Here is a 24,093-nt window from a genome sequence, read left to right on the forward strand (position 1 = left end):
CTCCCCACCAAAGCTTGGAGACCAAAGAGACAACATTTCTCTATGAAAACCCCTTCAGATGACACAGCCGTAATGCTCCTTTGGGATCAACTACCCAAAAGCATACAAGTCTCCACAAGTACCCATTGTAATATCCAAAATGAAGCAGAAAATATATATATATTCAGTGTATGCCTGCTATGTAATACGCCAGGACAGGAGTAAGAATTCAAACCACAGTCTTACATCGTGCAGTCCAACAGTATATCCATGAAGTAGCTTTCTCTTTAAGGATAGCTGGAATCAAGCAGCTTCTGAAGTCACGCATGTGATTCTGTTCAGATTTCTGAGGAAAAAATGGTTTAACTTTTCATTTATTTTTTCTCATATGAGAAAAATCAGTGTCTTTATTCAAAACCACTTAGATCTCTAAATAACATTTTCGTCCACCAACTTGAGAACTCGGTAAACACTCTCAAGACAATTGTGAAAGAAGAAAACCTACAGAAATCAAGCTTTACACTCTTCAGATAAGCTGCTAATAGTATCAGGATGGATTTATAAGGTGAAACAGCCCAGAAAAGCCTTCAACTTTTTAACAAACTGTTAAGAGCTGTCTGGTATAGAAGATCCAGGCTCAAATCCCTTCTTGGAAACAGAACCACTCTTTTGGATCACATATTCTCTCTCCGAGGCTAGTAGTGCTTTATTCCAAGTTGCAGTACAGTCAGGTACCAGAGTATGTAGAGCCTGAAAAGTAACTCCCAAAATACCCAAAATACAGGTGGCTGAAGTGTATCAAATGATGATGCTAACGTGCTCGGTGAACAGAATAGGACAGTCAGCGAATGATTCTGTCTCATCCTTCTTTGGAGTTTCTGTGACACAAGGAATGCTTCCAGATTCCACTTACTCCTCATTACTGTTGCTTCATCATCTGTATTCACTTTAGCATTTGCTAACGTTTAGCATTTGCTACATGAGACTTAGTGGTCTGAATTCCCATTCATGTCCAGGCGTACTAGTCAGCATCTCAATTTGCTCAAGTTTTGTCTCTGCTGGGGGAAAAATCCTTCTGCTTCCATACTGCAAATTATAGTTAAGGTGTGCAAGTAAACATTCGTGTCTTTGAACAGATCTGAGTTTTTTTTTCAGGATAGGATTATTTTATTTTTTCTTAAGGGAAAAAAAAAAAGAATTCTTCAAGGTATGCTCATCTGTCCACTCTTCTAATGTGCAAGAAATATTTATGGAGAAGAAATACAAGAAGAGGAGAGGTTTATTTGAATCCCAAGAGTACATTTAGATTTCTAGTGACAATAAGCTCATATATACATTTTCTTAGATGCTACATAAAATTTTAGGATGTTGAGGGAAAAGATTACATAGGTATTAAGAGAACAATAAAAAAACACTGAGGAACAAAAAATGACTTTCCTTCGTGTCCAAAGTTAACAGACTTGGTTGCTTTCAATGAATTAATTTTAATGAATTAATTTTAATGAATTAATTTTAATGAATTACACAAAGCTCTCCCACTCCCAACAATAGCAACATCCCCTAGCTTGTAAAAACACATTCTGTTTTACAACTAAGACTCAGTATTCTGAAAGCTGTATTAGGAAAGCGACACTGCTTGCACATCTACTTTCCAAGCAGCACCACATCTGTACTGCGTGGTGCAATAGTGCATGAATGTACCAACACAGACTTGAAAGTACTACTACATGCATTTGCATAGTGCTACACTTAACTGAAGCCTTTTTTCCTTATTTGAGAGTATAAAACTTTGTCTTCAAACTGTAGTTAGAATCTGAATCAGGTATTTCTGTCACTGTTATTTCTTCTCCAGAGCTAGCCAGAGTTTTCATCTTATAAAAGGGAAAGGGGACCTCTCCCTCCATCGTACCAAGGGGATAGAAGACTTCTCTCCATCAGAGCAAAGTACTGAATGCAGAATTCTTACGTTTAAGCTGCTGTATGAGTCTAATACCTGGCTTAAATAGAAAATTCTTAAAACCCAAAGAACCAGGCAAAACTTTTGAGCCCATCGGATACGTGTAAATATTTGTCTTAGGAACCTGTCGCATACTGGCTACATGATCTCCTTTTGGGAAATTTAGTACTTGCGTTGCCTATTATGTGTACGTTTTCCTATTGAAGGGCCCACTTGTCCTGACTTCAAGAATACTCTCAAAAAGAAAAAGAGCTTAAAGAGGGGAATCTTCAAGAGGTTGTTTGCTTTCTTCTGTTGACTATAGAAACTTGTAAATTAAACTGGTTAAACATCAATTAGTCATTGCTGTTGTAGGACATTATCTTTTACTGCAGGCTGTAAAAACAGTAAAATAAACTTAAGTATTCTAATCACTTTTACAACGTTTATCAAATCTGTCCAATAAAGCCTTCCATATGCTGCCTGGGATTGTCTGGTGCTTCTTTATTAGAGCCTGGACTGCAGTCTTTGTCTGAAAAGAGACGAGAAAGTTGACCTTTACATACCTGCTGATAAAGAACAGTACAATCACTGGCTTCTTGTCAGTTTTAAGAGGTATTGGGAAATTCACACATAGATGTAATTTAAGAAAAAGGTTCTCTTTTATATTAGTTAGCTATCCTAACAGTGGTTTATTTTGAAATGAAAGGAATAAAAGCATCGATTGCAGTTTGGATAGGCTCAAATTACTGAGACATATGAAACCTGAGAGTTACTAAGTCCAAGTAGCTTTTAACACTTACAGAAACTAAGCTTATGCAACTTCCAGGCTCACTAACCTAGTCTGATTTCATAGCTGGCAGTGCTGCAACCAGGCTTGGGAACTTCATACATCATTAATTCTTCTGTAAGTTCATCATATTCAGCGTACACGATAAGACAACGATTATCTAAACTCTGTTAATATTTACTCTACGTAAGGTTCAAATGCAAATTTGTGATGAGAATGCATAAACTCATAGATGATGCAAATTATGTATTTCTGCTAGGGATAGAAAATAATCTCTCCTAGTTTTTCTTAACTATTTAAACTCAAGAGAGCCAAATACTATAGTGACTTTCTCCTGAGCGATGGCGGTGTATCACGATGATATAAGTAAAAGATAACTAAACTTTTCCTGGCTTTTTCCAAGGCAGGATCAGATGGAAGTCAATTAGACCACTGCTCTCAACACAAACTCAATTTAAGTCTTAAGAGGTTTAGTACCTGAGTGAGATAAGCAAGTCAGTTCCATGGGAACTCTGAATTCCACTTATACAGGTATACAGAATAGCTATTTTCCAAGAATAAGCATAAATAAAGTCTTACTATGCATTTTGCATGCAGCCTCTTAAACCTCCTAGGAACATACCCTACCTATGACTGCAAGGAGAGCTAACTTACCTTTTCAACCAATTCATCCGTAGTTATATTTGGATCATAAGGTATTGGCTCCCCTATATATGTGCGAAATTTAACTGGAAGGCCTCCATACGGAGGAGTGAATGGCAGTCGAGTACTTTCATACAATTGTCTGAAAAATCCTGGAGAGAAGGAAAAAGTGAGTTATAGACATAGAAAACACAGTGCAAGCTTGAAATCTGATGGATTTTGAAGATTCCTTACAAATGCTCACTTCACTTGGCAATCAAGAATCAATGACAGGATTTAGGCAGCTGTTCACCAACACAAAGCTTGACAGAATTAATAGATCACTGAAATTAGACTTCATTAGAGAATGAAATCACACAACACCAATCAGTTAATATTTGAGATACCCGTGACCTGCAACAGGCATGTTAAAGAATCTAAAGTAAGCAGAAGTCCAAAAAGCAACATCTAGGAGCAAAGTGGATGAAACATTCCAAAAGTTTGAAGTATATTTTAAAGTTCTTACTTCGTTCTTTAAACATCCTATATCCCTCCCGGACATTCTGAGTATACATTGGAATGATGGGCTGTGGAACCATGAAAAACAGAAAGGTCAAAATGTTATAACAAGTTTGAATCTATATTTTAGTGTCTGTTAATAGTGTGAAGAATATTGAATAAAAAGGATGAACATAAGTTGGTCAGGTAAAAAACATGGAATTTTGTTATCATCAATACATCAAAAGCTGCAGTGTATCTTGCAGTGATAATTCATTATATTTAGAGCTTATCTTAAAATCCAGAAGTTACAAAATTCAGATCATTCATTAATATTAATTTTTCAGTTTGAGACATAGACACACACTGAATATTTTTCTTAGGAAGCCATCCATGAAGGGGGAGAGAGCTCGTAACTTCCCAGTAGCCAACAGTCTACTGAATGGTCTTCGTATCTTCTTTGGTGATCATAACAAAGGCTTAAACTTCTGTTCTGCCTAAGCAAGATAATAAATGAGCGAGCTTCCTTACACTGGCATTAAATGCCTTTATCAGCAACTGATTTTGAGCTTTGTGTCCAAAGTCTCATTTTGAAAGCCTGTCCTGGACATCAGGAATCTTAACTAAAGACTGTACCAATGAAACTTTCCAGAAAGAGTCTTACACACACTCACTGTAAGATGCAATGCCCTTTTGGAACACTTGGTTGTGAGGGTCAAGTGCCCTGATTTCACCATACTGTGACGCAATATGGTACTTACCTGTAAGCAGGCAGATGATCAAATCCTTGGATATGATTCAAGGATTATTCCAGTAATGCAAGATCAGAATCACACTTTTAATCTCTGGTGTTTTAAGGGTGACAACTGTATAAACTCTCTCATATCAAGACAGAAGAGTTAGTCCTACTGTGACTGTGCTGACAAAAAGAACTTCAGTGGCTGTTTTGAGCAAGTTATAAGGGGCAGGCAGACAGAGATGGCCTGGGGGTTATTTGGTGAACTCCTGGCCATTTCAAAAGCTGCTGGTTCTATTTTCTTAAAGCAACTGTTAGTCTACCTTGCTGATTTTTTGGATGTTGATTTGCATCCTGATTAGGTCTGGTTTTTCTTCCTGTGCCTTTGTGCAGCTATACACAGCTTTAGTAATGTATGTTAACTGATATTACAGTAAAAGCTTAAATGGACAGTGAACCACCTTAACATCCTGTTATTTGAGTAAAAGTCAGCTAGTCAGTGAATCAAATAAACTCCAATATAGAAACCAAATCATATTTCCCAGCTCTCACAAACATTGCTGTTTTAAAGTCACCACTTCTGAGGAAAATTAGTGATACTGAAAGGTTTATATCCTTCCCTTTGAACGTACGTCATAAAATTTAACTGGAATCCTATGAGAAATCACATTTATGTTATGCATTTATTGCAGTATCATTTGCAGAAGCAAAAAATAAAGTTTTTACAGTTTCTCTGTCTAAAGTTAAACTTGTACATTGTGAATAGAGAAGCCTTCTGTTCATGAAGTCCTGCAGAAAGCAAGGAGACATTCACATTTGGCTCACCTCAAAGTAATATATTTCTCAAGGTAAGGCGTCACTAAAATAATATTTGGATAATAAGGGCATTGGAAGAAACTTCAGTGAATTCCTTGGACAAATAAGGTAATTGTATCTCCTCACTGACCTGTACCACACTCCCTCTGAAGTGCAAGTCCTTCAGCAATTACAGAATGAGAGAGCAAATTCACTTCATTATTGTAACTAAAAAGAAAGGCACGTGAGATATCTGAACTTGAAAGTCATATCTTACAGTCTGCANAAGCAGCATTCAGTCCCTAGGCTGATACAAAGCTGTACAGACTGTATGCAGGTTTGTGTCTGTAACCCAATACAACCAGACCCTTAGGTCTGATTGGCTGAGACACTATAATGTCCTGGGTTGAAAAGGACCAGAATGATCATCTACTGTCAACCCCCCTGCTGTGTGCAGGGTTGACAGCCACCAGACCAGGCTGCCCAGAGCCACATCCAGCCTGGCCTTGAATGCCTCCAGGGATGGGGCATCCACAATGCAATCTGTTGCAGTGCATCACCACTCTAAGTGAAAAATCATAATCCATAGGTTTAGATTCACTGTGTTGAAACTGAGCTGGACATACCCAGCCAACTAAATAATAATAATAATAATAATAATAATAATCACAGAACTGCAGGATAGCTGAAGTTAGGAGGAAGCTCTGGAGGTCACCTACTTCAGCCTCACTGTTCATAGTGGTTGGCCTCTACAATGGTGCCATGGACTGGTGCATAAAATTATTCTTCCCTATAGTCAGGGCTCGGCATTTCCTTTTGCTGAACTTAAAAGCATTTCTGACTACTCTTTGCTCCAAGTTCTCAACATCCCTCTGAATGGCAGCACAACCCTCTGGTGTTTTGGCTAATTTTCTCTTTGTTTCTTTATTTATTCTTACTGTCATCAAACTTGATGAGGGTACACTCTATTCCGTCATTCAGATAATTAACAAAGTGTTTAACAGCGCTGGACTCAGTTCACACTGGGTACTGAATTAGTGACTGGCTTCCAGCTTGACTTTGTGCTGCGAATCACCACTTTCTCCTCCTGACAGTTCAGCCACTACTCAACGCATCTTAACACCCACTTATCTAGCTGAAATTTTGTCAGCCTGTCTACAAGAAGATTGTTGCAGACACAGTCAAAAGCCCTACCAAAGTGAAGACAGACAACATCCCTACTGCTCACCTCACCATGACCCTTTGCTTACTGAGCTTGTCCATCACTTCTTCACCCAACTGTTGATGATTCCCTCCCTTCTCCTTAATGCCTGGTTGCAACTGATCTCTCAGTGTTTGCTCAGAATGCTATAGCCTACCATCACCAGTTTCAGCACATTGCCCCATTAGCCTGTCAAACTCCAGGCATAGAAAGAGGGTATTTCTAAAGGTCAGCTCACTGGCCTACCTAAATTAAATTGATACAGGTGTATATCCAGGAGGTTCACTGAGTCACAACATTGCATCAAATACTAACATACTCTTTCTCTGTCCCCAGCTGAGGACAGTTTTACAAGATGAAGTGGAAACAGAATGTGGAATTCTGCAAGCAGGAACAGAGGAAAAAAACTACATTTCATGCTCATTTTTCTTCAAGCTTTTCAGTGCAAGAACTGTTGGACTTCTGTAACATAATACGAAGAAAGGAAACATCTATTCAGGCATATAAAGTTATTTCAGTCTTGAAATCCCCATTAAAGTCACCCATGGCAGCTTTAGAACTGCCATGTAGTCATTGTGAGTACAGTAAAATGTGTTTCTTTGGCTGATGGCTACACTGTATGATAAATAAATTCAAAACAAAGTGCTACTAGTCTTCTCTTGCATTTATCCAGGAGCTGAGTATTAGCAAAGCGCAGGACCTTACAGAGCAAGTTTTGTCAGTTTAGATGAGTTTATCCACAGCCTTGAGTCAAAGTCTGAGACTGGTTTGACCAGTATTGAAAAGGATGTAGCAAGTATAAACAGGAGCAATGAAAGCCAAAATTTATCAAAAGACAGAGTCCAGTTACCACTGTTGACCCAACTTCATGTAAGAAATGGTATATTTGAGTAGTAGACTGGGTAACTTTATTGTTTGCTTGTTTGTTTTAATCATCTCAGTTAATTCTGGTCAAAGACTTGCAGAGAAATAGCAAAGATGCCCAAAATTCAGTGGACACTGCAAGTTAATTACAGTGATGTTCACAATACTGGGTAGCAGATAATCCTACAGTGGTCCATTTGACCAGATATGTTATACAAATGACCACAAGAACTTTCCATGCTGCAAGATGTTTATCCTCGAGAGATACCCAACTCACTAACTCAGAAGAAATAACACTTCTCAACAGAGGGTGCTAGGAATGTAAGCTATCACTCACTGTACAGTTCTCCCTACTTCGGAATTATAGAAAGTGAAAAGATCACAAGGATTCACGGCAAGGATTTCTGTAATGTTTCTGATAAAAGTCACACAATATTATTTTTTAATTCAATTTTTATTTGAAAGATATTTATATTATGTGGTAGAGTAATACTATAAGGTTGCAAATGGAGTGAAAATACCCGGCAAAATATTGTTCTAATGTCTGAGGAAGCTTGAAAGACAGATATGAAAACAAGTGATTAGAAATCACTTTCAGTTGTTAAAGTGACAACTCTGACTTTTCAAGTATATTATTAACTTTATACATTCGAAGAAATACTTTAAAGGAATTTGAGATGCCAACATGAATTTGAGTTTATCCTATTCAGATTCTGATGTTTTCTTAGCAGTGGTGGTGTATGAGCCCCTACAATATAGGGAGTATTTTGGCTAACATTTAAAAGCCCATACTTTTTAGGAAAAAGAAAGAGAGGAAACAAAAACACAGAAGCGTGACTTTTAAGAGGTCATACAACAAAGTGGTGTGAGTCCTGGGCTAAAAATACTTTATCCATTGAGTAATTAAGTTTCTCTATATTTATTCTAGTGTTTAGTTTCCTTCCCACAAGATTTCAAAGGCAGATAGAGCAATGAAGAAATATTAAAGTGAAGGACACATTTCGCAACCCAAAGTGTTTTGGCAAAAGCAACTAAGAGTATGAGAAGCAACAAATGGGATAAAATATATATATACATGATATATATATTTTAAAAAAATCATGGTAAGAAATTCAAGTTTTGCGGATATCAGACACAGTGGCGGAATTTGTATTTGAAGGTCATCACTCATATGGAAAACATAACTTAAACTGTGGCCATATGTACATTAGCACGGTATGAACTAACAGGAACACTCCTCTGGAGGAAAACAGCTGATGCTGGGGATCTGACATCAACACCAAATACATTTCAGTGCCCTGTATTTACTTAGAACTAATTCTCATCTGGTACTATTGACTGAACACCCACTTGAAATTGTAGGGTATTAGATTCCATTTTTTGTTCCTGCCAAAAGGAATGCAGCTCATGTACTCAGAGAATCGTTCAGTGGTGCAAATGAAAGCATAATGAGTGATGAAGATGGAAAATCTGCTTCAGTCGAACTCAAGTACTAATGTAGACATTGATAGTATCTTCAACAAACATGAAGAAAAGTTAAATGGTATGAACAAAATTCCCCTCAGAATAAAAGAAAATATATATATATATACAATATAAGAAGAGATTTTCCAGTGCATCTAAAGTGCTTTTTAAACTGAAACATATATGCATTAAGCATAAACTGGGATTGGTAACATATAATACTCACCACTTTTGCATCTAGAGCAACCTGAGCAAAGCCTTTTCGATTTCCCCACATGAGCTGGTAACTTTCATCACTGAACAGGGCTTCTCTAACTCCACCTGGTGAAATAGACACCAAGTGTCCATTCTTCAGCGCACTGAGACACACCTCCCTTGTACCTGGCATGACACCAGTCACTTCTAGTAATAATTTAAGCCCTGCAATAAAGAAGCAGCGTGTAAGAACAAGATTACAGCCAAATGAAAGTCTGATACTCGTGTATGTAGGTTAAAGCAAAGGTGTGAATATCGGTTGGCAGTAGTTTTGTTCAGATGTTATAAAGGTGAACCAACGTATCAAGTGCACCTCAGTAAGTCAAAGCTTACACGTGTCATTCTTCAGAATCATCGAAACAGCAGCCACACAACTGAGATTTGTGCAACACAGCTAGAAATCAGAAAGTATCTATTCTTGCTACCTTCTCTTAAAATAGATCTTAATACAGAATAAATGTAAATTTTCTTTTTCAGTAGGATATGGCTTACTATACAAATACGTAACAAACGCATACTCCTAGAGTCCTTATAAAATGTGATTTTTAACATCTTAAACACTGATTTTTAAACTCTTAAATTGAGTATTCCATGGTTAAGTTGTGCTGCTGTATGACTCTTAAATGCATGAATGGCACAGTTTAACAGGGTAGTTTCAGCACTGCACAAACCATTAAAGGAGTCTCCTCCCTGGGATTTGCCCAAAATATAGATGGAGAAGTAGTGAATCATAGAATGCCTTGGTCTGGAAGGGACCTCAAGGATCATCAAGTTCCAACCTCCCTGCCACAGGCAGGGTTGCTGACCTCTATATCAAGCCATAAACGTCCTACCAATTCATTATGCACCAAATAGTTCATCCTTCAAATCCTTCTCACTCCAATTTAGAGGTAAGGATGTGGTGGGGGACCATAACAAAAGACCATAACAAAAGGTCCAGGTAGATGACATCAGTTGCCTTCTCTTTATCCATCATTGCCATCACTCCACCATAGAAGGCCACCAGATTGGTCAGGTATGACCTCCCCTTGGTGAAGCCACGCTGGCTGTCTCAGATCACCCCCTTGTCCCTCATGTGCCTTAACATGTCTTCCAGGAGGATCTGTTCCATGATCTTCCAGGCACAGAGGTGAGGCTCACTGGCCTGTAGTCCCCTGGCTCAACCTTCCTCCCTTTCTTGTAAATGGGAACAATGTCTCCTTTTTTCCAGTCCTCAGGAACTTCACCTAACAGCCATGACTTTTCAAATATGATGGAGAGAGCTCAGCAGCCACATCAGCCAGCTCCCTTAGGACCCTGGGATACATGTCATCTGGCCCCATGGACTTGTACACATTTGGTCTCATGATTCAGCCTCAGACTTGCTCCACCCTGACAGTATAGGGGCAGTCTGCTCCCACAGTTCCCACCTAGAGATTCAGGTTCAGGGATGTTAGAATCCTGGCTGCCAGAGAAGACCAAGCTCACTGAGTAACCTCAGCCTTCTCCATATCTGTTGTAGCCTGTTCTTCCTTCTTGTTTAGTGGAGGAGGTGCACTCTCTTTGGGCTATTTCTACTGATCTACGTATATGTAAATTCCCTTCTTGTTTTTAACATCCCTCACCAAGTTCAGTTCCATCTGTGCCTTGGCTTTCCTAATCCCATCTCTGCAAGTCTGGACAGCATCCCTGTATTCTTCCCAGGTGACACATCCTTGCTTCCACTGCCTGTGCTCACGCATTTCAGAAGCATTCTATGCTTTCTGGTGTTATATTATTTTAGATCTTAAATGGCCACAAGAAGCTTCTGTAAATGAGAATGTCCCTAATCTTCAAAATCACTGTGATAACAGCTTGACATGAAAAAATACTGATTCTATTAATAAATGTAAATAAAAACTACATTATGCCATTAGAACTGGTGTCTACACTGCAACTTTGACAAAGGTGAAAAACAGAACCTTTGGAAAACAGTGGAAAAAATAGTCCTGCATCTTGTAATTTATTTGATGCGTCATATTTGATAGATATTTCTGTGAAAGACAGACATTGGTTTTGCCTAATCTCTTTATGAACTCTCCAGTATTGCCCTTTTTTCCTTGGATTTAAAACTTTTTTTGTTGTGGTGTGTTTTTTTTGTCTACAAGTTATGAAGCATTAGATGAACATATTATATATACATCTTGTTCATTTTTTCCAGGTCACTCATTTTTATATCCTTTAGTGATGTAAGACTTCTGTTCCTGTTCCTCTTACCTGGCTCCTCAAAGGAAGCCATTTCAGGCCTCTGGAATGTTTCTTTTTCTTTTTTTTCCCCTGATGTGTGTCTTAATTACTCTGTAGCTTTACTTACATGGGGAGAACAGAATTCAGTACTCAAGATGTGGACACCATGAGCATTATGAGCACCTTCATGCAGTTTTTTGTTTCTTCTCTTTCCATGATGATTCTAAAATTCTACTTGCCTTTCAGTAATTGCTGAGTTGAGCTGGTATGTTTTCCTAAAGTCATCTACAGAATTTAAAGCCTAATAATGTTATTTGCCTATTTAAAGTTGTGTTGTTTTTTTTTCCTGTATCACATTACATTTAATATTGAGTTTCATCTATCACTTAATGTTAGCGATTCACTATGGTTAGATACCTCTACTGTGAACTACCTTGAAAAAAATGTCCAGGATAACATTTTGTTCCTTCACTTCAGATCTAGATTATGAGCATTTCAAACAATATAGGTGCCAGCACAGTTTTGCATTGGTATGCCAATAACTACTAATTCTCTGTAATGTAAGTGAACTATTTATTTCTACCCTTTCTCTCCCACCTTTTAAGCAGTCACTAATTCACAAGTCTTCTCCTCAAACAGTGTAATTATCTAACAGACTTTTGTGAAGGACCTGGTCAGAAATCTTCTAGAGACTTTGGCACAGCATATCCTTATGAGCATTCTTCAAAGAATGGATTTATGAAATGTAATTTTTCTGCTAAAAAGCAGATTAGTAGCACAAGAGAAGATGCATGAAAAACAGTTCTATTCAGTCTGTTACTTTCAACTACATTTTCTACTAATGCAGCAAATAGAGAGGCCTGGCTCCTATTATCTGTGGGTTTTCTGGTTGGTGGTGTTTGTTTATTTGTTTAAGTTTACTATGTATTTACAACAAAAATATTTGACTCTTCAAATTGAAATACTACTCTGTCACTTTTCCCTTGAAAAAGAAGTCTGTTTTGCAGCAATCTGGTAACCTTCACCTTATTTCTGATATCCTCTTAAAAGCCTTACAATTGTAACAAATGTTATTTTCACCAAGATCAGCAACAGCTTGAGTGAATTCAGGATGCCTATACAAGAGAACATGCTCTTACCTGGTAAACGAAAGACAAAATGATCAGCTACTGACAGACAAAGTCTCTTCTTCCAGAGAAATAGCCTAGATAAAAAGTAGAGGTAGTCTATCGGAATAGCTCCATGATAATAAACAACAATGCCTGGTCCTTCTGGTAGGTTTTCCACACCATGAAGTTCATAACCTGTTTGGGATATAAAGCAGTATACCAACAATGATAGCTGTAAACCACATGGCAATTTAAAGCAAACTTTTTACTATCCTTTATTAAATGACTTCCAGGTAGAGATAAACACCTGTGAGGTAGCTTGAAAAGAGCTAAATTCTGTATGGAACTTATGATTAACAGCAGAGAAAGCCCCTCAAACACCACAAATTATCTTACTTAGTGGTTTAATTTGTTGATCAACTTAATTGTTCAACCAAGCCTTGAATACCTCCAGGGATGGGGCATCCACAACTTCTGGGCAGCCTGTTCCAGCACCTCCTCGTTGTCATAGTAATGAACTTTCCTCTGACATCCAACCTAAATCTTCCTTTCTTCAACTTAAAACCACTTCCCCTCATCCTGCTGTTATCTACCCTTTCAAAGAGTTGACTCCCCTCCTGTCTCCCCATAGGCTCCCTTTAGGGACTTCCCATAGGCTGGGGAACTTTTCATTCTGATTTTACATAGTACAAAACCATCATGGTTTACGTACTTCTGTCCAGAAAAGAATCCACAAAATACAAACTCTCTCCATGAGAGTTAAAACCATTCCTTCACAGCGGAAGGCAACTTCGTCATAGACATGGATTTCTATGTATCTCTTTCCTGGTTCTTCCTATATTTGATCTAGGTTTCAGGTGGAATCAAAATAGGAGTTTTGCAAAAGCCACAGCTTCTACTAAATAAAAACTTTATTCCACCTGGCTTGCCTTTATCTCCATCCCTGCTACAGCTCCATAAATAAGCCATCTGGGAAGGAAAAGTCAAGGATGGTGCACGTGGAGTTCTAAAAATGCATTAAAGAAGTTCTAAGTTGCAGGATATTTAAAGATTAAGAAGAAAAGCTGTGAAGAAGAGCAGCAAGTAACAGATAACCACCTATTATTCTTTATCCTTAGGGCAGCAAATTAAGCCTTGCTAATAGTCTTAAACTACATCTGTGCAAAGAACAGGTGTCTAGCTTGTGGCTGAGGATTTCCCTAGGGACTAGGGTGTGGTGAAAAAATGCCTGAAGGTTAAACATAATTAAACTAAAAATCAGGTTACTTTTAAGTTCTGCTACAGTACAAACTTAAATATGGTATCTTATTTTTTTCTTTTTCCATACAGTTCTTGAGATTATATTCTCCTGACACAATAAGTTTTCCTCAGCTAAAAATACAGCACTTACATTACCAATAACTTATTTTGTTTTTAATCCTGTATTAAATGGGTTACAAACAGCTACAAAAGCAGAAATAAAATTACATATCTCCCTTGCCCTTGAGTCAGTAAGACTAAAATTAACACTGTACTTCATTCTGATACCACATAAGAAGTACATCTGCCTATACACCTAGAACAGCCTTTGAGGGAGAAATTTCTTGGTTAGATGTCAAATGAAAGTATAACTTCATATATATTACATATATATATTGTGATATCTAATGTGTGTATTATATATATATATATATATATATATATATATATAATCACTTGCATACATTTGGAAGAACTCTACTATTAAAACTTAGGTGTAGTTACTACTGATCGTAATTCAAAGCTTCAGACAAGTCATGCCATACTTACCATGCCATATTCTTGCATATATATCCCAGAAGCTTGCCACAGTTTTCCTTGCACTATCCCAAACATCACTCAAGGGATCTGCTTTTACCTCGCTATTCCTCTGATATATTATAAGCAAGACGTTAGTAAGGTAAATGAAAAAGAGAATTGTTAAAGGAACTATAAAAAAAACTAATATTGTACTAATTGTCATTGATATGATGACCACGTGGAAAAAATATTTCTTCAGGTACTCCACAGCAGACCATTCTTCCAGCACACAAGCAAAGTAGCTTAGGTAGGTCATAGGTATCTGTTCTGGCACAGGATTCTCTTCTATCTATCATGTCCTGCATGAAAGAGAAAAATAATAATCTAATTGATCACAAAAGCTTCTCAATTTAAAGAATTTTTTTTCCATAGACTTATCCAATAGCTATTTTGGCATAGCTCAAAGTCAAACATGTTTCCTCTCTGTCATATTAAGATAGCTGCTGGTAATTGCTACCAGTTGCCTGGTATGGGTGGGTGGTGATGAGATTATCATATGTACTTATGTGTCTTTCTTACACTGCTAGACAACAGGATTCTGAGTACAAGGGCTAGAGTCCAGAGTTCAGCCAGGGATTGAGGCAAGTAAGGTGTGTACCTTAGGAACATCTTTCTTCCCAGCAGACCTTCAAGACAGTTTTGCCAGTAGGAAAAGCCTGGATAGCCAAGGCTCCTTCTGCAGAGCTAGATGAGTATGGAGCAGCATTTGCTATTTGCTGGCAGCGCTATTAAAAAAAGCCCTTCACTGCTCTTCCCCATCCACACAACAATGCCAATACACCCTTCTTTGACACTTACCAGGCCTGGAAAAAGTTCCATGGGCCCAGTGATATTTTTGCCCCAAATACAGCTATTACTTGGTCTGTTCCCACACCTGACTCCAGTTGCATAACAGCAGTTAGCGGTCTCTCTGGAGTGCAATAGCATCACAGCATTTCTTGCTTGTTTTAGGCATCTTAAGCATTAGCCAGAGATTTAAACGTTACAATCAAAGTCAGTGATCCGTAACTGAATTCGGCTTTTATTTGCCTCAATCAAGTTACTGCTTGTTTAGCAAGTAAATTCTTCTGGCTCAACACCAGAACAAGTACCAACAAGAAACAAATTGCAGTTGCTATAGTCAGTGGAAAGATCATAGAATACAGCAAGCCCAGACATAGCTCTGACATAGCGTCTTCAGCTGAATACTTATAGAAGCAGCACTGGCTCCAATTCTTATCTTACTATTTCATTTCTTGGAAGCCCTGGGTAAAATACCGGGGTGAGCTGGTATAAAGCACAGCCTCAGTACCATGAACACTCTCTCAGCTCTTCAGGACATGGCTGCTATCAACCCAAAGAAATCAACTGCAGTATCGGGAAGGACAGTAAGGTAGGAGCACAGAGGAAGCAAGCATTGCTTTGTATCATACTCAGCATGCCACCAAACTGGCAAAGAGAAACACAAAATTAGTATGGAGTTGTTTATATGCTGGTGATAGATGCCTGGCTGAAATATAACAAGATCTAGAAATTCTCACCAATGAGAAAATCTATTGGCAAAATGGAAGAAATAAAATGAGTAGACTGAATGATCTGGATATTAAAAACTGTGCTTAGAAGGTGCTTAAGAAGGATAAGGCTGATATAGCGGTGCTACTCTATAGTAAGGATGTAACTAATTGGTTTAAATAGCTGACACAGAATAAGGACTACAGATCCCCCCAGCCTGTGAAGCACACTCTGTTGAAAGGCCCTAAGAAAAGGTAATGCTGAGGGCTTGCCCCAGGCTACTCAATCAGAGGCTGTGAACACCACTGCCGGTAATACATTCAGCCTGCAACACAAGGTGAGGGAAGGAAGAGAATGATTTCCACGTTGTTGTGGAAGCTTCAGACTGGGAACTATAACAGCTGGTAGCGAAACTTAGGATTTCTTAAAATAGCACACAAAATTTATAAGCATGTAGTAAATACACTGATAATATTTATAATAGCTACGTGATGTAGATATTAATCAGAATATTCTAAACACAAACTGGAACCTAGGGATTGAAAGATCGCATAATCTACCAAAATACTAAGATTAAAGTATAACACATTCAGATGTTTTTCTGTACCAAACATGATTGAAATTCAGTAAATAAGCGAATAAAGGAAATAAAACAGTGCCCAGCAGGAACAGCCAGCTCCCTGCTAACAGGAGGACTGCAGAAGCACTGGAACAAGCAAAGCCATTCATGGGAACAGATAATGAAAGTGCATTACTAATGTCAGTACAAATTTTACTGAGGATACATGAAAGTAGTTTGCCACACACAGAGTGAGTTAACTTTACACCTGGGTGGGCAGGTCACAAGCCAAGTCTACATCATTCCAGCTGAATCCTTGCCAGAGCAGGAAAAGCATAATATATTAACAAAGAAAAAAAGAAAACACCAACAAACAACTAGGAGCATGACTTTTCCTTGTAGTCAGGACACTCAATCAAGTTTTAGTTCTAGTTCCCATACTTCAGTTGTACACTACGTCCAACATTTCAAAAGGAAAGAATGAACTCTGACCAGGGTTTCAACCATACGGTGTGAGTTTGCGTCCAACACGCTAAAAGCATCTCTCTGTTGTGCCAGTGTAACAAAGACCACAGCAGGATAGTACTACGATGTTTGCCGTGTCCTTCTGGATAGCTCTCACCAGCCCCTTGTTGAGACCAACCCAACTTTGCAGCATCATTTTATCAAACAATGTAGAGAGAAATTATTACACATCTATCCAAGTACCTGCTACAAATCTTTTCCCAAAGACCCTTTTGTCTTTAAGACAATACAAGAGTTACCAGAATATTCTTGCTTGTAAATGCTGTTTCGCTTGGAATTTTAGGGAGGAATCCCTCTTCTGCTCTTCTAAAATCTGAGCCAAGAGCAGCTCCCATATTCTTTAATACTGAGCATGCTGTAAAAGCCTAACAAATGGGCACAGCATCTTCTGAACCAACTTGCCTTAAGCTAAGAACCCATATTTTTCTCATCTCTACTAAGGATGGATATGAATTGTTACTGAGCTGAATAATTCCACTGCTCTTCCAGCAAACATCATCCGTGTTGTCATGCAAGATGTTTGTTCTGGCTCCACCTATAAAGCGCACCAAATTCCAGAGTAATAGCCCTATGTACAACATGAGATCACAAATGATGTCACTGGGAGACAGAACTAATGTCTCCTTTCTTAAAGGGAGCTCCTTTACAACAAAATATCCATATAGGATAAGTCATTCAAATCCTCAGCTCATACTGAAGCAGCATTAGTCCATAGGGACAGACCTATCAGCTAGCACAAGAATTCCAGGGAACAGAAAAGCAACAACAAAACTGCCACAAGAGACCTATGGCAACAAAATTAAAACCTCGCAGTTGGCTTTCAGCCTCAACTAAAGAATGGATAATCTCGGTCTTGCTGCCCAGCACTTTGCTCTTGGCTGCAGGCATAGCAGAGCACAGTGGGAAGAGCGGCATTAAGCAGCTTAAAACTTCTGGACAGAAGTTCTTGACACCTGCTTTTATGCTGCAGCAGCAGCTTCTACTTTCCATTCTGTCAAGCCTAACCGCTCTATTTCACAATAGAAGTGATACAGCAGTTCAACTCGACATCTTGCCTTCAATTAAATCCCATTACATATTTCCCAGAACGTTTACGACAGTTCCACAGCAAATCACTCCTGCTGTTCCCATACAGACACTGCCCACTCTTCCTCTCCCCACAAACACCTTGCATACGGCTGTGTTTCTACAGCTTTCACTATCGCCTTCACTTATGAGCACATCCAGCCCAAAACTTGACGGATCCATCCCTCCGAAGCAAAGCCTGCGGTCGGAGGGATTGTGCAGGCTCCCGGCCCGCCGTCGGGGTTCCGAGCAGAGCACCGTAACACCCCCCGTCCCCACCGCGATTCCCTCCCTCCACCGCCCCCCACCCTCCTCACCTGCCCGCAGCAGTATGAAGCTCCACGCCGAGTGGGTCCCGGCCCGGAATAAGCGCAGTGCCGCCCCCGCCCGCAGCTCTTGGAGGCGGGGCTGAGCCGCTGGGTTCCGCACCCAAAGCTCCGTTTTTACCGTGTCCGAGGTGAAAACCTCTGGATGGGGGCTGGAGCGGGATTTGGGGGGCAACATGGCACACACTCTGAGCCTTCTTTAGCTGCCCGTCCCACTAGCAGCCCTCTGTCCTCCTTATCCTCTCTCCCGCGACCCCCTCAGTCTGTCGCTACGGGGCAAACAGCGATGGTTACGGCTGTCTGCCCGCGGGGCTGCGAAACCGCAGAGGTCCGCCAACCTGTACGGTGGGCGGAGGGGATTTAAAGCTTCTACCGCTGCAGGGAGCGAGTTTTGGGGTTGGTCACACGGGCTTTGTTAGCGGTCATAAGGAGGGAGTACCTGAACAGTGCGCATTTCACGTCCAGCATGGAAACATCATCCAGTATGGAAAGGTGCAGGCAGTGGCACTGACTGCTAAGCTGAGAGTGTGTAATGCTTGTGCAAAGGAAGGAATCTTTGAAAGCTTAGAACAGGGTGCCAGACAGACTGTGGGCGTAACTGAAACGGAAAAGGCTAAGCCACGCTATTACAGGTACATGATGCAGGGGAAACGTGAGTACCCTTCTGCATTACTGTTATTCACTGTATAACTGACAGGACAGCTAAAGGTTGGAAAAGGCCTCTAACAGGATCATCTAGTCCAACTGCCAGCCACCATGCCTAATGAACAACTGTCCCTCAGTGCCATGTCTACATGATTCTTCAACACCTTCAGGAACAGTTGACTCCACCACCTGCCTGGGCAGCCTAATATCCAACCTGAATCCCCTTGGCACAATTTAGAGCTATTCCTTCTCATTCTGTCACTGTTACCTGGGAGAAGAGGCTGATATCCACCTCACCATCACCTCCTTTCAGGTCACTGCAGAGAGCAATAAGGTTTCCCCTGAGCCTTCTCTTCTCCAAACTAGATGATCCCCGTTCCCTTAGCTGTTACCCATCAGACTTGTGCTCCAGGCCCTTCACAGATTCATTTCCCATCTCTGGATGTGCTCTAGGGCCTCCGTGTCTTTCTGTAATGAGGGGCCCAAAACTGAACACAGTACTATAGGTGCAGCCTCACCAGTACTGAGTACAGACAGATCATTTGCTTTGATACTGAGCAAGAAATTGAGGGATGACAGTGGTTTGTAAATGAATATGGGAGATTCTAGAATCTAGTTTCCGTAGAGAACACCAGGAAAGAAAAGTGTATGTATGAATAGATTCAAATAATGACTGAAAAGGCTACTGGGAGAGATTTCAGAATCTGTCTTTTCCATGTTGCTGATTCATGGCACAATTCCTGATGGAGGCACAATTGTCTGCCAGATGGTGATCACCAAGTGACACTGCTGTAGCACTTTCAGCAGTGCTTTCCATCCAGACCTGTCAATGCTCAAAGGACTGAGTGTATTCAGTAGCACTGTGAAGAGGATTTGGAATAGTTGCCCAGAAGGGTTTACTCCCAAGGAGGATCCTTCAGCAGAGATTCCTTCCAAACAAACAACAACTGCTATGAGGAGAAATAGTGGCTAAGGCCACTAAGATATACCAGGGGAGGTTTGGGTTGGATATTGGGAAGAATTTCTTCTCAGAAAGAGTGGTGAGGTATCAGAACAGGCTGCCCAGGGAAGTGGTGGAGTCACCACCCCTGGGGGTGTTTGAAATACTAAGGCCTGAACAACAGGCCTCAAACAAAAGTTGACCTCACAACTATGTGTTATATTTTGCTTTAGTATCTGATTATTAGCAAAATATGTGTGACCATTAGTGAAATAGACAAATTGGATAAAATGTCTCATTTGCAAGAGATATATCTTAGACAAAATGTTATGAGAATGTATTAACCTTTCCTTGTTTAGAAATACAGTATCAAGGCCTAGTACACAAACTCCATGGAGCCCCGGTCAGGTGGCATCCAAAAGGGGGAATGAAACCAGCTGTTTCCCCCCTTGAAATCATGTAAACATTTTTATTCAAAAATATAAACTCTGGACCCTCTTGCAGCAAAGTTAGAGACCTCACCTACAAGTGAACACAATGTAGGACTTTCCAAATACTGGAAAAATAGGACTCTCCAAATCCTCACTGCAACCAGAGCTCCCCAGAGACTGCAGGTCTAGATGATGGTAAAGTATAAAGGCAATTGGTGATGTATCTTTCTTAATCACTATAGTTAATCTTATGTAGTAATGATTAGGTGCATTACCTTGTTCTGTTTTATTCTTGCTGTATCATTTCACTTATTATTTCACTGCTTTATGTATGTAAAGATAAACTCATTTCTTTAACTTGATGTCTGTGACCTTTGTGCTGATGCCATCCATTGGAAAAACAGTGTTCAAGAAACATGTAGATGATCAGGAATTTGAGGATATCTTCCAATTTGCAAATAAACATAGTCCCTAGCAGGAATTACTCTCTCTCTTTTTTATTTACATATGCATTAGTATTTTGCAAGTTTCCTTCTTTTCTAGTTTATCTCCATTCTACTGATGTTCGGATCAGCTTCCTTCCCTCCGTAGCCTTCTTATTTAATCTCAGTCTGCATTATTTTTACTCACTGTTTCCCAACACTAGTCCTTAAACTGAGTCTGTCATTTTCACATCTTTGTCTTTCTGTTCTCAGCATTAATCCATCTCGCTTGAACAGTCTCTGCCTTCTCACCTTTTTCCTGGCTTCTTTGCTCAGTTCATCACAATGTCCACAATGAAAGCTTTGCTCTCCTCCTCCCCACAACCCCCAGAGCTATTGGATCTCCAAAGCTTCATTTTCTAGAGATGCCAGTTTCCATTCTTACCTCTTTTATGTACTATGAAACCTTTTTAAAAAGCTATTCTCTTGCCTGCTTATCCATCTTTATATTTTTTAAACCCCACTGATGTTTCCAAGCCCTCCAGCCTCACTTCCCACAACATCCACTAGTTCCTTGTACTCCTCTCTCCCTCTGATCTCCTGGAATTCAATGGCTGCCATCAAATTTAATTGCCTCTGTTGATGATGTTGAACTATTCTTGTGCCTAAAGGTAGAGGAACTAGAATTTTTTCTGCTTAGATGTAGTCTAATCAGTACAATATATTGTGAAAAAATTATAGTATTTAGAGAGGATAGAAGCATTACAGATATTTAAATATTAAAAGCTGACCCTCTTTTTGAACAGAGGCACACCACATTTTTAAAGTTTCAGAGTAGGTCAAAGTAGATACAGGTCAGAAATATATCCACTAATTTCCCTGAATTCACTCCAGCTTCACTACAGAACAAGTTTATCCTTCATATAAATGGCTGAAAGTTCAATAGGAATTTGATAAGGTCAAACAAGAGCTGAGCATAGCCTGTAATATATATATATTTATTTATTATTTATTTTTTCCTCTAGATCATGACAATCATATCCCAACCTGCTGTCAAAGAGGTAGGAAAGAAGATCCATTCCAAATACACACAGAGGTTAAGGAATGTTGCAGTAGTTACTTCCTGTTTTCTGGATTGCAACATTTGCGGTACATCAGCAAAGTCGTATACACGTATTTTCTCTGATAACTCATCACTATTCAAGGCAAAAAGAGCCAAACCCAGTGCTGGCATGAACAGTCACAATACCAGTGATGGCCTTAAGTGTGCCTCTTTTAACAGGTCTGGAGCATATTTAGTGCATTTGCCCTGCAGAGACGTTGCTGATGGATAATTATGCAAATTATAGGTCTATTAACTATCATGTGTACCTGAATACACAGTTATTTTCTAAGCTTACGCACATATAGACACAATAAAATATGGCGTTATCAGATCAAATATTTTGCCTGCACACAGTGCTATACAGCTCATGTTGTGGCTGGTCTACAGTCAGGACTGAGGTCTCCACTTCAGGGCATTCCCACCAATGATCCCCTGAAGGGCTCTTGGATAATTTCACATCACAACAAGCAATATAAACCTTATTCACACTTAAATCCCAATTTAAACTTTGTGATCTAATTCAGGTCTTGATTGTCAAGAGGTTAGGCAGCCGTGCACTACCTATTACTTTAGGTAAATACTGTAATAACAGCATTCTTTCTATTGCAAGCTGTTGAGTGGGAGTATATGTAGCAATTGCGTGAGTGGATAGAATGTGCACAAATGAAAATGAAGTAGATAAGCTGTAATATCAAGCGTGGGTGACTTGCCTTCTTTATACACCCTTGCAGAATGCCCACACAGAATGTATTCACGAAACAAGGCTGAAGTCTTACAGATCTTACAGGAACATGGGTTTTCCTGAATGGATACAATTAGGATGCTTTTTATTCCAGGATGTGGGGTTGTTTTTTGTTGTTTTGTATTTGTTTTTGACTTGGTTTTCTAATATCTTCTTGTGTACTATCAAAAATAATCTTCATTTCAATGTTAATGAAACTGCCTTAAAAAAAAAAAAGTTTTTTTTAAATGAAACACATCTTTTTTCTGCATCATTTAGTAAAAACATGAATTAGAATCTTAACTAAAAACTGCAGAAATAGAAGGTTAAAACCTGTTTGAGTTTGTTGAGAATGGGAACAAACATTAAGGAACACATTTCTTTTTATAGGGGAACATATTGCAACTTCATTTCAGGTCACAGGAATGTGCCATTCATACCTAAAACCAGAAAACTCAGCCTTAAATGTGACAAAACTCACATACAGAAGTCAGCAGCTGTAGACAGATTTCTTCCTCAGACAGTTTTTTTTATGATATAAAATACAATAGACAAATGCCTGTATTATGAGCTTGATCCAGTGTCACTGAGGTATTTGAACTGATTGTTTAGTAAGTCATCCTTTCACATAAATAATTGCAAGATATTTTAACTATTTTATATTTTTATGTATTTGAGGCCAGTATTTATTATCATCTATCTGGGCTTCTTTATCATTCGCCCTGTTAGCACTAATTCAACTGAATTCATCCCCATTTGAGGGAATTAGAGGGAAGTGGCAATCATTTCCAGTATCTCTCCACAGACACAAATGCTGCACAATCCTTATGGCCAAGGAAATGTGGGGACAACCCATTATGGCCAGAGCAGATATGCATTTGTCACGGAATCACAAGGGAAGGACTAACAGGGATCTCAATAGGTGATCAGGTTCATCCCTTTGCCCGAGGCACTGATTCTGTGTCTTCACAGACGTTTGTTTACCTCAGTCTAAAAATAATCCAGCGGTGAATATTACCCCTCAACACTACAAGCTGGTTGCTATTTTGTTATGGCTCTTCTGTGAAGCAAACAGGCGTCTCAAAAGATGGAGAGTTTGGGAAGTCCTTTGGGAGGGACCTGAAAGATGATGAGTTAAAGCGTCTCAGCAATGCATTAAAGTTAGGGGCAATCACAGATGCATATGCATTTTCCTCACTGAAATTTCAGATGTTTAGTTCATGCCATGTGAAATAATATATATGTGAGCTTTTCAGGAGTATGTAAAATGAAATAATCTTTGCAATAAAACAATAATAAAACACACTTTCAAATAATTTCTGAAGAGCAATGCTGATTATCACCTGAAAAAAGTCTGAGAAACAGGGAAAAAATTAAGTATATATTTGGGTAAAAAAGTGAATCCAAACCATCATACTTCCTTAATTAGACTGATTTTAAACCATTTTTCTGTCCTGCGTGTCTTTCAGTCCCTGCTTCCTTTAAAAGTGCTGAAGTGCTCCTTGAATTTAGGTGTTGCACTTCTTTTGTGTTAATCTTTAGATTTTCAGTGATAAGCCACACTTTATACCTAAGCAAAGCCAGGATTTTCA

General features: G+C 39.2%; 1 protein-coding gene across 1 annotated transcript; it reads right to left on the reverse strand.

The window, feature by feature from the left end:
• Positions 1-1,240: 1,240 nt before the first annotated feature.
• On the reverse strand, positions 1,241-18,330 carry LOC107310207 (transmembrane protein 68-like). The gene is made up of 7 exons (XM_015855654.2): positions 18,229-18,330; positions 14,242-14,570; positions 12,484-12,648; positions 9,111-9,304; positions 3,853-3,913; positions 3,360-3,499; positions 1,241-2,447 (listed from the first exon to the last, which is right to left on the reverse strand). The coding sequence occupies exons 2-7, from the start codon at positions 14,525-14,527 to the stop codon at positions 2,343-2,345; spliced, it is 951 nt and encodes a 316-aa protein (XP_015711140.1). The 5' UTR covers positions 14,528-14,570; positions 18,229-18,330; the 3' UTR covers positions 1,241-2,342.
• Between the last annotated feature and the right edge of the window lie 5,763 nt (positions 18,331-24,093).

Source organism: Coturnix japonica, chromosome 2 (genome assembly GCF_001577835.2).
Source record: "Coturnix japonica isolate 7356 chromosome 2, Coturnix japonica 2.1, whole genome shotgun sequence".
NCBI classification, from domain to species: domain Eukaryota; kingdom Metazoa; phylum Chordata; class Aves; order Galliformes; family Phasianidae; genus Coturnix; species Coturnix japonica.

Coding starts and splice junctions, on each gene's coding strand:
- LOC107310207 (XM_015855654.2), bottom strand. CDS start 14,527: ATGACCTACCTAAGCTACTTTGCTTGTGTGCTGGAAGAATGGTCTGCT. Junction 3,500..3,852: donor TAGGATGTTTAAAGAACGAA/GTAAGAACTTTA, acceptor CCTTCTCTCCAG/GATTTTTCAGACAATTGTAT. Junction 2,448..3,359: donor CGGATGAATTGGTTGAAAAG/GTAAGTTAGCTC, acceptor GTCTCTTTTCAG/ACAAAGACTGCAGTCCAGGC.